At 34.4% G+C, this 14,544-nt stretch overlaps 1 protein-coding gene across 1 annotated transcript in view; it reads right to left on the bottom strand.

Moving 5' to 3' along the window:
• WDR17 (WD repeat domain 17) overlaps positions 1-14,544 on the bottom strand; it is a 63,748-nt gene that overhangs the window by 34,827 nt on the left and 14,377 nt on the right. Inside the window, exons 2-4 of the mRNA XM_064510985.1 lie at positions 6,676-6,804; positions 5,376-5,559; positions 3,433-3,663 (exon numbers count right to left, since the gene is read on the bottom strand). Of these exons, the coding sequence (XP_064367055.1) occupies positions 3,433-3,663; positions 5,376-5,559; positions 6,676-6,798 (538 nt within the window). The 5' untranslated portion in view covers positions 6,799-6,804. The remainder of the gene's footprint in view (positions 1-3,432; positions 3,664-5,375; positions 5,560-6,675; positions 6,805-14,544) is intronic.

The following is a 14,544-nucleotide window of genomic DNA, read 5'->3' as shown; positions in this document are numbered from 1 at the left end:
CCAAAAGAACCAAATGGCCTGTTCATAAAATTTCTACCATCCCTGACTACATCTTCCCTCAAAAGCTCTCTAGCCAGCATGTTTAGAAATGCCAGCCAGATTGATATTCTCAGCATTATTCTAGCACAGGGTCTAGCTGTTCATCCCATGAACTTTATTCCCTAGGAATGCCAGTCTCTCCCATAGTGTCTATTCCACTTTCATTATATATGTAAATAATTATATATATAAATTGCATAGTCACTTCCTAGACAGAGGAGAGTACAGGAGATCAGGAAAAATGCAGCATTAACATGGCAGTGAGGCTCTCTGGCTGGAGTAGGCTCATGTTTGGCCAGCTTAGTGCCCGTGTGAACGAAGATATCTGCCTTAAATGAGGCAGAAACTTTAGCATTCTCACCCCCTTTTACAGTGTGGCCTGCTTATGCTTCAGTTCAGAATTTTTGTTTCAATCAAAGCTGAAAGCAGATTTTGAACTTCGAAACCGCCAACAAAGCAGAACTGTCATTTTTCAGTCAGCTTTACAAAAATTAAAGGCAAAATTCCTCTTGAGGGGCTAGTAAACAATACCAGTCACAGGCAAACACTGCAGTCTTTTTTCCCTTAAAAGAAGACAGCAGCACTGTGAATCATGTAAATGGCTCACAGGCCATTTAAGCAAGCAGTCCTTATTTTGCGGACAAATGACAGGTAAACTAGTACAGACCACTTTGCTCTAAATGACTGCATTGTATTTCTTTAAAAATAGTGCACTAATCTTAAATCCCTCTATGTTTTTTCTTTACACTAAATGTTGTATTAGACTAACGGAAGTTTCTTTTAATTAACTCCAGACTGCAAAGTACAGCCAAGAGAGAAAACCCTAAGTACTAACAATACTAAAAGAAAAAGGTATGTAGTCTACTAATTATCCACAGTGACTCACACTTAAAAAGAAGGGCTGGAGCTTTCAATGAATCTCCTTCTGAACTTTCAGGTAATTAACAAGAATTGTGAATGTTCAGGTTTGCTCAAGATAGTGTTTTGCAGGACACTGTTTGGACTATAAAAGGACTGAATCTTATAGAAGTAATAGGATTTTATTTTATTTTAAACTGATTCTACTGGTGACAAACTAAGCTCTGGTCTAAAAATAAGTAATAGTACATCTTCTTACGAGAAGCATAAGGGCTGAACTTTCTGGTATCAGAATACAAAAAATTAACTTTCTATGCCTTATTGGATAGTGCCAAGTCTTTGCTTTCTTTTCTTTCTCTCTTTTTTTTTTCCTTCCTTTTTAAATACAGGACTTATTCATCCTACCAATACCACTTTATTCTAAGTACTGTTATTTCTTAAAAGAAATACAAAAAAAAGATTACAAAAATCAGATGAATTTAGACTAGAAATAGTGAAGTCAACTAGAAAACCTCAGGTGATTAAATAATTAACTTGGATAAACCTATGTTTATTACCTATTCTAACACTTGGATGTAATCGAAAAGTTGTTCATGAAGATGCAATCACAGTAATGGTACTTTGATTGCACTGACATAATGAAATATATTTTTCAATGTTATTTAATTTAATAATGAATGCATCTGTTCACCAAAAATTTAGTGAACTAATCTTAGCAGATTCATATTTTTATCTAAACAAATTCATCATTTTCTGATATCGTAAAGAGAGCTGGGAAGAAGAAAACTAATACTTCTCTGTGTTCTTTCAAAGCCATTGTGATTGCTACAATGTCATTATCTTATTACAAGAATATAATCCTTTGAATTTAAACATTCAGACTTCTTACTGCATGCAAGTCTGGGCTTTGAATAACAGCTCTGTGGTATTTATCTTCTCAATTAGTGCTTATTCCACTTGAATACATTTCATTTTTCTTTACTAAGTCAACCTGTTTGGTAAAATTTACTACTTAGTTCTGACAATTTATTCGAAAAGAGAGCTCGGCAAAACAGTAATTTGTTAACAGAAGGAACCAAAAACCAACCAAAATACTTTTTTGACAGAAACAAGAACCTTTTTAACCCATTGCACAACATGAAGTGTGTTCAGGTTTAAGAAGTACTTAATATGATTCAACAGAAAGGGCATCATTTTTTGAATAATTTTGAGAAAATAAAAAACACTGTAAAAAGTTTCAAAGCAAAAAATAACCCTGAAAAACTCCTTTTTTTTTTTTATAGGCCGAAGTGTAACATTCTCTTTCAATATGAAAGAATTTCTGAACTAGAATTAAACTGTGTTGCTTAAATCTGTGATTTTCAGTGAAAAAACTGACAAAATTTCTTAGCCAACTGCATATAAACTCAACTTTCAACTTGATATTTCTGTTATCAAGAAGCACACGTGTGTGTGTGTGTGTGTGTGTGTGTGTGTGTGTGTGTGTGTGTGTGTGTGTGTGTGTGTGTGTGTGTGTGTGTGTGTGTGTGTGAGAGAGAGAGAGAGAGAGAGAGAGAGAGCGCAAAAAACTAAGATTTTTAGTGCTTATTATTACATATTCACTAAGATCATTTAAAAATAAAATAATACAGTAACAGTGAACTGTCTGGAAAACTATCTTAAATACAGAACAGGCAAAACTTCTGTTAATCTAAACTCAGTTTCAATTTGATGAAAGTAGTCTTTTCTGCTCGGTAATGGATAATGCAGTCTTCAACAATCAAGTTTTGCGTTGTGGTTTATACAAAGCAGCCATTACTGCTAGCTTTGTTAGCCAATGCTCTACCTGCATTTGTAGGACATAGAAATGATAGATGAAGGATTTAAAATTTCAAATTTTTATCTTCATATTCAAACCATTCTAAACAAACTAATGAAAAGTCTGTTTAATACACATTTAGAGGTTATCATATTAAAACACTAGTAGCACTGAAAAATCAAAAAGTCAGTCAGCACTACTGGAAGCAAGGGAAATGATCCTCTGTGACATTATGAGTGATATCTCAGCAGAATGCATCAACGGAGGATAAATATTGTATGGCTGTTGAAACATAACACTATCTAAAATCAATGCATTATTTAAAGAATAGCTTTCCTCCTAGTGTTGAAAAAATCAGCTTTTAGTGGAGGAAAAGAAGCAGTTAGAGAAACTCCAAGATAGTAGAACACGGGATGAAAATAAAATCAAAATCCAAGCCAGTCCATTCAGGGGAATAAATTTACTGGGAGATACAGTACAGTAGAAGATCGTGGCTGTCATCACTCCCTAAAAATCACTTTATTATTCTTTCCAAAGCATTGCAGTGTTATATTGATCACAAAAGGGAGTAATTAAAAGACAAATTGCTCTGCACTCTCCATCTAAACAAACATTTTTGTGATATGGAAGGAGCAGGAAAACTATGAACTATGAGCAAGTTTTATATATGAGCGTATATTTATAAAAACTGAACGAAAAAAACAGAGAGAAATAACTTCCAGTGTATCAGTTTTTACCTGTCTGAAAAATAGACAGACTTCCATCAGTATGTCCAAATACCACTTTTCCTTTTTTCTTTGGATGCCATCTAAATAGACAGATATCTGACAAGAAACTATGTGCCTCCTTGTGTACAGTTACCCCGCTGTCAGGTCCTGAGATAGTCCAAATGTACAAGGGGCCTCTGTGGGACACAAATGCAACTGAGTCACCTGCATTCCAGCACCAGCTAAGTGAGGCCGGAATTCCTGAAAAATACAAATAATCTCATAAGAATCAGGATATGAAATACAGTGTAATATTGCTTAGCCCAGCATTTGTCCTACACAGCTATAGAAATCATTTTTCTACATTAAAAATGATTAAACTGAAACTTAGACAACTGTGTGAACATCTTACAGCATAAAAGTAAACTACACATAGGCATATGCAGGGAGTGGAACTTTTTCTCAATTCATTTTAATAATATTTTGATGGGCTGTACTTTATGATACCTATACTTGACTTCATTAGTGCCAAGGTTGAGCACATATGACAGAGGACAAGCCTAGTCCTGTAAACAATACCTCATTCATTCACAATTTCACTCATCATTATACTTTTTACTGTAAGGTATTTGCTACCAAGCTGGTAAAACATTGCTAACTTTAGAATGCCCATATTTGCAAAACAAAATGAAATTTAATTTAGAGATACACATAAAGATAAATTATGACAAAAAATTAAAGCTCTGTATTTAAAGAAAAATCTTCACAGCTTCCCTCTGGACATCTGACAGCCTTACTTCAGTTGCTTCAGGTCTAACTTTAGGCATTCATGTTTAAAGATTTTGACCTTAACATCTCCAACACTCATTATCCTCATAATTTAATCATGTGCAACTGAAGGAGAATGTGACCATAAGACAAAATCCTCAAGCTGTATATTCACAGCTGTTTTTATTTAGTAATTTTAATATAGTAATGTCAGAGTAAAAGTACTGTTAACAGGAGGTTTGAACAGATTATCCTAAAAGTAACTAAAAAAAAATCCATTTCTTTCACACATTCATAAGCTCAACTTTTTTTTTTTTTTTAAGACAAAGCTGCCACTGAAAAGTAAGTATCAGCCTTTATCTTAGTGTATAATTTGAGTCAAAACTGAGTTTGTAAAAGAATCAAAGTGTTTTCCTCTACTTATTCCTTTTGCAGGATATGCAAGTGTACAAGATTTTCAGAGGTATGTTTCGTACTCTGGGAAGAACAGAATAGGGAGTGCCAAAATGTCTCAGAAGAACCCAAAAGACAAGCTGTCCCTGGGTTGCACCTAAGCTGTTCTCCAAGTTTGCAAGTGCAGGAATCACGGACACCTGCTAAAGAGATTGCCCGGAAGAACAGAAATACAGGTACTAGCTTTGAAAGGAATGAATCAAGACTGCACAGGGAAAGGTGACAGGCATAGATTTTAACCCCCTAATCCTCTATTGTGATCTCTCAATCAGCAATTTCAAAACCTAAGATGCAGGTAGGCATCAAACGCTAGAATGTTTAAACATAAACCTTTCGTCAGATTCATTGATAATCTATACTTGACTTCGCTGAAGGTTATATTTTAGTTGTGTTCACTTCAGTAAAGCTAACATAAAAACATACAAAAGCATAAACAATTAAGTTTTAAGCCTTGTATGATGATGGTTTTTCTGCTCAAAAAGATATCAATGTCAAATAAATAATGGCAAATTCTTGAATTGGTTAAGTATTTTAAAGAAAAGAAGAAACTTTCTTCACCAATTACTAGATAGTTCAGTGCAATCTACTCAAATACATTATCATTACTTTCTAAAATCTGACCACATGAATATTGTGCTATTTAGCTGATAAACCTCTAGCCTAAGAATTGCTTACAGTTTACTGTATATCAACTATTTTTGGTAACTGCAGATGAAAGAGCTGTAACAAATAGACATCCACATCTGAAATACCTTTTGTATTGTCCAGCTTGGCGACAACTTTCTGTTCAGCCACGTTCCAGATAATTACTGAACTATCTGCACTTGCACTTGCAAACATGTCTGGGTTGTGGGGACACCAAGATATGGCTGTGATTGTCTTCTTATGCTCAGACATAATTGCCCGGAGCTTGAATTCATTGTATCGGTGATCCAGCTAAACAAAAAGTTCAAATTAATTTTAGAAATAAGTATTTCATAAAACCACTTTAAATATTGTTGGTTTGGAGACTAGTTCAAATAATAGTATTGTACTGAGGCTTACAGACAAATTTATACTGCATTTAACAATTCTCAGTACTTGTCATTTCAATAAAGTAAATTCTTATGTATTTGACTTGCACAGAAAAATTGTCAAATATTCAATTAGTACAACCAATATTATCATATTCTCTCCTCTTTTCACTTATAAACTATTATACTCGATTAATAACTGCACTCAAACACAATTTTTATATCAGGATTCTAAAATGCTTCGTTTACAGTAATGGCATATGGCACAATGATTTATGGTAACAATCTACAAAGGGTTAAATAGTATAGAATAGGAAAATGAATTTGAAATTCCTTATTTTTTACATCACTTAAACTGGTTTATTAAAAACCCCCCACAAATCTGACACAGTAAATTCTGATTCTTCTATTCTCGCTAGCAGTGTAACTGATGTGGTTAAGATAAGCCTACCCACTACTTCCTGACATCTTCCCTCATCAAAATTCTAAATGTGATGGCTTTTTTTTTTTTTTTAATTTATTTATTTTGGTTACATGTTGATGTATAGTAACTGGACACTTCAAAGGATCACACTGCTGTGCAAGACTTGTTCCAGTCAAAGAATGATGGGCCACTGAATCCACAGCTCTGAAGAGCCATGTCCCAAGCTCCCCACAGTGGACTAAAACTACTTCAAAAGACTACTTTTACACTATAACTTTAACTGAAATCATGGACTTGCTTCATTACTCTCTCACAATCTGCTCTTTTATGACTACATTCTTCCTGAGTGTTGCCATATAGATAGCCTTCCATGAACAATTCTGAAAACAGACAATTTCAAATATAATGTTCATATTGGTTTTGCGTACTAATTGTAATGAGCAGGAAAAATAATTTGGAAGATATGCCTTGAACAGAAGACTGAGTTTTACATAGACCACTTTTCAGTAGCAAACATACTTCCAGAACTATTGCAGAAACATTTATTGAAAGGACTGAAAGTGAGATAGACAACAATGTAAAATGCAACTAGCCTGTGAAATAAAATAACGTTACCTGATAAATATAAATAGCAAGGGTAGCACAGTAGGCAAATCTGTCCCCACTAGCAGCACACACATCTTTGTTCCACGGCTGACATCCAGCAGCTAAAAGGCCCACTTGTTTAACCTGTGACATTTTTGCCTATAAAACAGAAATTCATTAAACTACAACATGAAGACAGAATGTTAGAACCCCCCCAAAATCTATTTTATTCACATACTTTTTACATATATACCTTAAAAATATAAAATATAGGCTTTATGTTTGAATGACAAAGGCTTGTGTTTTATGAGGTACAAATGAACCTATCAGCAATAAAGCCAGGCAGACGTTCACTGACTTCAGTGCTACACAAGAAAGGGATTTTAACATCATTCACAAGAATGAACTAATAAAAAAAAAAGTGGGAGAGGGAACATGAAAATCCTGAATAGTTCTTGATTTGCACTAGCTGAAATTGTTCCTCATTTTTGTTTTCTTCTGCAGTCAGGGTCAATACTTTCTAAATTTAAATGTAATGCCCTCTCTGCTCCCTTCATCTCTTCATTCCCCACAAAGACAGCTAGACGAAAGACACCATATGCTAACATACTTTACACGCAAGCATATTAAGCAACTTGTCAACAAAACTCCTCAAAACACTAGCTTAGAACAACTATGGATTACTTACTATTCTCTCTTCTGGAAAAGCTTTCTAAATTTTTGTAATACTTAATACTGTCTAGTAAAAAAGTTGAAGTGAACTGCAGAAAATAAAAACCAAAGCTCTTACACTACTGTATAGTAAACTATGCCTTTGGTGTTTGAAACAAGAGTCTCCTCCAGATCACCTCTGCTAAACAGCATTAAAAATCTGCACCAAACTGCTGAAACACTATTTGACCATTCCTGCAAGTCCAAACTGTTCGTTCTTTACTGGATATGAGAGAAGTGATCATCTGTAGTGAATTTAAAAGCTTCAACAGAAAAGGTCCCTAAATGAGTAAAATAGTAGATGAAATATCAGGAAAAAATTAAAAAATTAGATTTTGTACTACTGTTTCCTCAAACTACTAGCTCTGCTTAGAATGAGGCAATAACTTACTTTAACATAAGAACAGAAGAAATGTTCTGCTGAGTTGGACCAACTCTCCATCCAGCCCAATATTTAATCCCCCAAAGTGTTAAAATGCTACTAGGTAGAGCACACAAGCCTGGCCATTTTTCTATGGCCCATTTATATACTGCACCATGACCAAGACTGCACACATGGACACAGCTCATTGCTAGACTTACCACTACAATAGCAGGCCACTTCAAAGTTAACTCCTCTCCACAAATTACTTTCTTCATTGTGCTGTTCATCTCAATTTTATGTTACAAGGCAATCTCACACTCTCACGGGAAGATACAGATTATTAATGAAGTGCAGCACTACCTTCACACCAAACATTTTTTCACTAACACAAATGCATAACTTATATTAAATACTACTGAGATGAAATATGAGAAATTGGTATGAACACACATACTTTCAACTCAATGCATAATACATTTAGTCAAGTAGCCTCCTATCAACAGGCACTTTTTATTAAGACTTCATTAATTACTTTGTGTAAAAAAACAACAGGGGCTTTTTAAAGCAAACTGGTAAGCAATTTAGATGTGTAAGGAGAGGTCTACTAAGCTTGCATCTACGGATGGCTTAGCTATGGTTAACAGCACAATGGCACAACGGCACAAAGAACAACTCCATATGCCTATCCAAGCAGTTAAGGAAGTGAGAATTATTAGCAATCTAATATTAGTCCAGCATAAGATTTTTTTATGGATTTTAGAAATGCTGTAACGTTGTTTCTTACAGAACTATTTTCTGGCATAAATTTAACCATGATTGCATTTGCAGATCATATCAAACTTGGAATTCAGAGTAAACACTCATTATGACATACAAATTTCAAAGGTTTTTTTGGAGATATAAAAGTAACATGAATTAGTTTAAGAACAAAATTGATTATCATTAAACATAATTATGTGCTAAGAATAAAATCAAGAAACTTCAAATACAAAAATATCAAGATATATAACTAAGGAGATATTCATTTCATTAAAGTATAATTGCTATTTATATGTCATATTAACACAATTTTAATGCTATCTTTGCACATGAACTGTTAAAGCGAATTAATACAGGGAATATAGGAGGGATTTAAAAACAAAACATTCACAATGAGCTTTGTTGAATTTATTCAGAGCAGGCAAGTAGGAAAGGCCATCAGTTACTACAGAATCTCTGATTTCACTGAAAAGCAAGTCTCCATGTGATACAAACCTCCCAGGTTCAACCCAGTTGTCAACTGATGCAATGTCAGTTCCATCAACCTGCAGAAACAATTGTTTCTTTACCCTAACCAGAAGGCTGCAATGGCCAACCACCTGCAAGTACCAAGACTCACAAGGATGACTGGGTGCATTGTAGCCTGAGACTATGCCGTGGTCCAAATGGCAGAGCAGGCTCCACATGGCTGCAGAAGGGAATCATTTCTGCATAGAACTTGTATTAATCCAAACCAGACCCTGTGAGCACAACAGAAAGTACTACCCATACACAGGAGGTTTAGATTACCCATAGCTGAAACCTCTTCAAACATACGACTTCAGCTGGGATGGCAGCCTCATCCTAATACAGGAAAACAATTGTACTTGCATCAGTGAGAGTTCCTGCAGAAGAGATCCTTCTTGTGCCAATGGGTGAAGACCAGTTCTGCTAAGTTTCAACACACTGCTGTCTGCTTCAGCATGTGCTAAGGTAAGGTCTAGGCAAGGAAATTTACTCTTCTCACTATGCTATAGAATGTCTCATTTAATGACAGATGTATATGGTGGGTAGATTAATGGACTGAAGTACATTATACAGAAAAACATTAAACTGAGTAAGGAGGATTGGGATCTTTAGCTCAAGGTGCTGCAGCTAGTGCTCAGCAAAGGACCATGAAAGAGTAAGAGGGTTATATTTGATTTACCAAATGTCAAGTAAATTTTTCAAGGCTTATAAAGGAAGGAGAACTTTAAATAAATAAATAAGTAGAGAGAGAGAGAGACTGACTTCAAAAGCAATCAAGTATTTTGAGGGAACAACTCTCCTTCAGAACAAAACCAATGAAGAGCAACAGCTGGTTATGTGATGCATTGCTGTGTGACAGTTCTAGGAGAGAAAATATTGCTTCCAGATATTTGACTACTATCAATTGTATGGAAGGGGAAATACTTTTCTGAAGACACTAGCAATAGAATGGAAAATTGGAAAAAAAATTAAGGTGCATCTATAAGAATTTTGTGTAAGTATGATAACAGCAACCCACAGTCCCCAAAGGAACCTACTGGTTGACAAAAGCATACAGTATTAACAAAATTTCTCTCTAATGCATATATACAAGGGATAAAAATGAAGCTGGATGATCAACTGTATCTTCCATTTTCTTAGCTTCTTGTGGTACCTACTTGGCAGATAAATATCAGTGAATTAATATATGAAGCTGTCTGTGTAAGATTATAATTCTTCCAATTTCCGTTAGCAAACTAAGAAAGAAAAAATTTAAAAAAAAATAACTTATTTTGGGTGCTTATTTAGAATAAGATCAGGATCGGACTGAACAATTAGGCTTGATAAACTGAAAGATATCACTAACTGTAGTTGGAGTGCTTAAAGGTTCTGAATAATTAGGTTCAAAATGTCTTCAGAAATGAGACACTCATATTTAACCTTTGGAAATTCTAATAAAGGAGACTGCCTAACAGAAAAACATGTTACAAGGTACAGGTCTCTTACAGAGTGGTGCTTTGGCAATTAGACTTCCTTTCTCTCTTTGCCAACAGTATTCAGCCTTCTGACTTCTGCAGCAAATAAGAGATTCTAGAGAGAACAGGTCTATAAATTATGTTACCCTGCAGCTCATTTGCAATCCATCTCATATTATAGACATAAGTCACCAAGCAAAAAAAAAAAAAAAATGTATCTTATTATTTAAAATATCATAACAAAATGGCGCTAAATAGTCTCAAAGCACCTGATTTTTCAACTTAGTGGTCTCTGTTCAGTAAAACTACAAATTCCAGAGGTCATTTCTATGCAATTAAAGTACCAGTAACATATATCGAGAAATACTAAAATTTTGGGCATTCAGAACTATAAGAGACACTTTTTCCAATCTCAATGAAAACATAACTGGCAGTATTAGTAAGCATTTTTAGCTGGATGGCTTTAATTTCAGAAAATTACATAACAATTTACTAAAATGAAAAATAGTATCTGGAACCAAAACTCTTGGTTTGTGCTCTTGATTCCGGGGAAAACGATGGTTTAACAGTTAGAACAGTAGGTATGGCTACACAAGCAGCACACAGATAAAGGAACATGAACACACACACACACACGGCTAAATAGAAGAGAATTGGATATACGATAGCTTATTATAGGTTTAGTTTGTGGATTTACTGCATGTAAGATTGATTGAAAGTTCACAACACTTCAGACTTTTACAGTCCACAAATATTTCAGAGTAACAGTACATTTATCTCCGTTTGTACAAATCTGTGTAAAAAACCCAGTTAGCAAATTCAGTAGATGCTCCTTTTCACGTTCTCGTGAGAGAAAGAAGTTATTTTTGACTTCATGAAATCTAGACTATTAGAAAATATTATGCTTCTGGCCTTAGAATAAGGATTCCATACAGGTGCCACAAAAAGAAAAAGATCCATTAAAACAAAACAACACTTTGGGCTTGGAGATGATTCCACTATCAGCGCTTCTATTTCCACGTTTTCCAAGCAGCTGATTAACAATGAGGAGACTTGTATGTATTTTTCTCATGTTAACAGGACACCTGTATATTTTAATAGTTACCAAATGCATATGTCACCGACCAGAATTCAGGTCAGGTCAAAGATGACCAAAAATCGTTGGCATTCGAATGGCTATAAAATTATTTCAGCCTTGTTCTAAATGCATGTGTGTAAGCATTATCAGATGTATTGTACTAACTACTGTATTTCTAATAGAACATCATATTTGGCTGTGCCTTCTCTTCATTCTATATTTATATTAAAGGCAAAAGGTAACTTCAAAAATATATATATATTAAAGAAATCCACCAACAGAAGCCTCATCCACAAGATTAATTTAAAACAACCATTTTTGATAGTTTAGCAATTTTCTTAAGGTCTGATATCCAAATGAACATGTGTTCTAAAGAAGACTAACATTTAGAAGAAAAATGTTGTTTTGTGATTTCTATTTCACTGAGTTAATAATTCAATCTTAAGAAGCATTATTTTAAAATTTAGATCCCAAAATAGATTTTTTCCTATTTTTATTTTAAGTATATATATAAAAAATTACATATGTAACATTTTCTCTGAGCAGTATTATAGAAAGCATTTTAAACTTCATTTACTAATCATTGTGCTGATTTAAACTCGGTAATATTTCCTGCTCCTTACAATGAATTACATACTCTATTTTACCAAAAACACATTGCAATTAGTAAGAACAGAGCATTTTCTTTGAAATTCAGTGTACTATCTAGGAGGAGAAATTACAGTTGTGTGGCATACTAACTGTTATATCTCTTGTGAGCATCATGTATCAAAGCAGTTTCCTGCAGATTGCTTCAGACATTACAGGTTTCAGTTGAACATGCTCACAGTACAAGTGAGAAAGCAGCATTCATTCGAACAGCCTGAGCAAAATGGCAGGAAACTAAAAATGCAACATGTGACAAGCATATTTATATTGCTTTTATAACAACAGTGATTTTTCAGTCATCCTTTGTTTAAAATAAGAAAGCATTTTATTTCAAAAATAAGAGATGTATGAGTAATTATATTGGACCTTTGAATACACTGAACTGAAAAAAACTGTGCATATCTAAATATAAAATTCATACCACATTGGGAAAGCTATCAAAGGATGCCCACAGTTTCCAAGGAGATGAGGGGAAGAGGGAGGACAACAAAAAGCTTTCTCTTTTCAAATGGTACAAGCAGCAATATTCTAAGTCCTTCCTTGCTGCTAAATATAGAAAAAAAATTAAAATCAAAATTCTGCATACCAAAGGTTATTGTTGTTTTTAAACAACAACTGAATGGACTGGATACATAGATATGGCTATACATCAATAACTTAAACATAAATGCCTAGTAATCCCTACCTTAGCATAGGTATCATTTTTTGTGAACCACTTAATGTCCATGTTCATTCCAAAACCTTGCTGCTCCCCAAAATGCAAAATCTTGTTCTGATTGTAGAAAGAAATCACTTTACTTGACAGATGAAGGAACTAAACCTTGACGTTCACAGAATAATACAGAGTTACTAGAGGATGCAGGAGTAAAGCCTGAGCATCGTGTCGCACCACACACCAAACGGCAGTGTCAGTAGCCTGGCAACTGCAGCTCTTTAACAGACACCATTTTAATTTTAACATAACTCCTTTTTCCTCTGCTTCGGCTACTCAGTGTATTTTATTGTTTGTTGCATTCCTGATTGTAATACAACAATATTCACAGAATAAAAGCTCTTTAAATCCATCACTTAGCACCCTTTAATTATCAAGAAATGTGTTTCCATAGTATATAAACAAATTTGTAACTAGCAAGCATAACCAATAATACATGCTCGTATAGCTAGTGACTGTGGTCCATTTCATGTATGTCCTGTCCATATGAGTACATCTGCAATACAGTGTGCATACAAAACTGAATATACAGTACCGTTATGTTAATACTCTCTGTATATTCAAAACTCTAGTTTCTGAACAGCTCTAGGCAGTAAAATTGTTCATGTCCCCTGCTTCTATTGATTCTCTTGTGACTATCTTCCAATTAAGTTTGTATGTTTTCTTATATGGAGTGCTTGCTGTCACTCCTATATATTTGACATATAAAGACTATTGCCGCAGGTACTATTATGTCTGTCAACGGTAGTGAAATAATTAAATACCTAGTTCAGCAGTATAAAAAATGATGTCTTTGTAAAGACACTAGGCACATTTGCCCATCCTTATGGGAAAATCCACTGGAGATGAAAGTGTGACCTGTGATCCATACACATACGCTCATTACTCCATTTTAGCGGGCTGATGAGCAGCACCAGAGAACGGACAAAGAATCTACCTTGGCAGAAACGCCGGTGTCTTCAAACCTACCAAGAAATCCCTGGGTCTTCGCAAGACCCAGCAGACCCTGTGCCAGCCTCAGCAGCACTAAGTCTCATGTAAAAGTGGCAGCGTACTTGGTATCGGCCCTCTTGCAAAGAGGCTGGAAAGCACCAAACACATCATAGTTTTGTTAAGAAATTAAATCCCAACTATTATTCTGTCAGGACCCATCACATAAAGGATAATAAGAAATATTCTGGTATACATGCAACTTAAAAGGCAATAGACAAATTAAGTCTTCCAAGACTAAACAATGCCATGAAACTTCAAAAAAATTTATTGTTTCTGGAAGGATCATTCTGGAACTTATTTAATAAGTTTGTATATTTTCTAAGTTCTACTCTATGCTTGTAAAGTAGGAAATATTAGTATAAAAATTACGGACTCATACAGGTGAATACTCACAATTTCACGTCTCATATTCCTTGCATTGAAATGAATTTACATCTATTAATTTATCAGTTCTGGCAATCTCAAGATATGCTATATCTCTGATATGCTAAAGTTAAGCATATCAGAAGCTGAAAAGAAATGTTACACTATGAAAGATCGGACAATATAAATATTGTCAAAAAGCAGATGTCATGGATTTTATTAGATCCACAAGAAAAGAAAGGTTAGAAACAAAGAAATAGATGGCAATATCCAATATATCAATTATAATTTCTTAAGAATCCAATTATTT

This window comes from Dromaius novaehollandiae, chromosome 4 (assembly GCF_036370855.1).
Source record: "Dromaius novaehollandiae isolate bDroNov1 chromosome 4, bDroNov1.hap1, whole genome shotgun sequence".
NCBI classification, from domain to species: domain Eukaryota; kingdom Metazoa; phylum Chordata; class Aves; order Casuariiformes; family Dromaiidae; genus Dromaius; species Dromaius novaehollandiae.
Note: the sequence above shows the minus strand (reverse complement) of the source record. Positions and strands in the feature narration are given on the sequence as shown.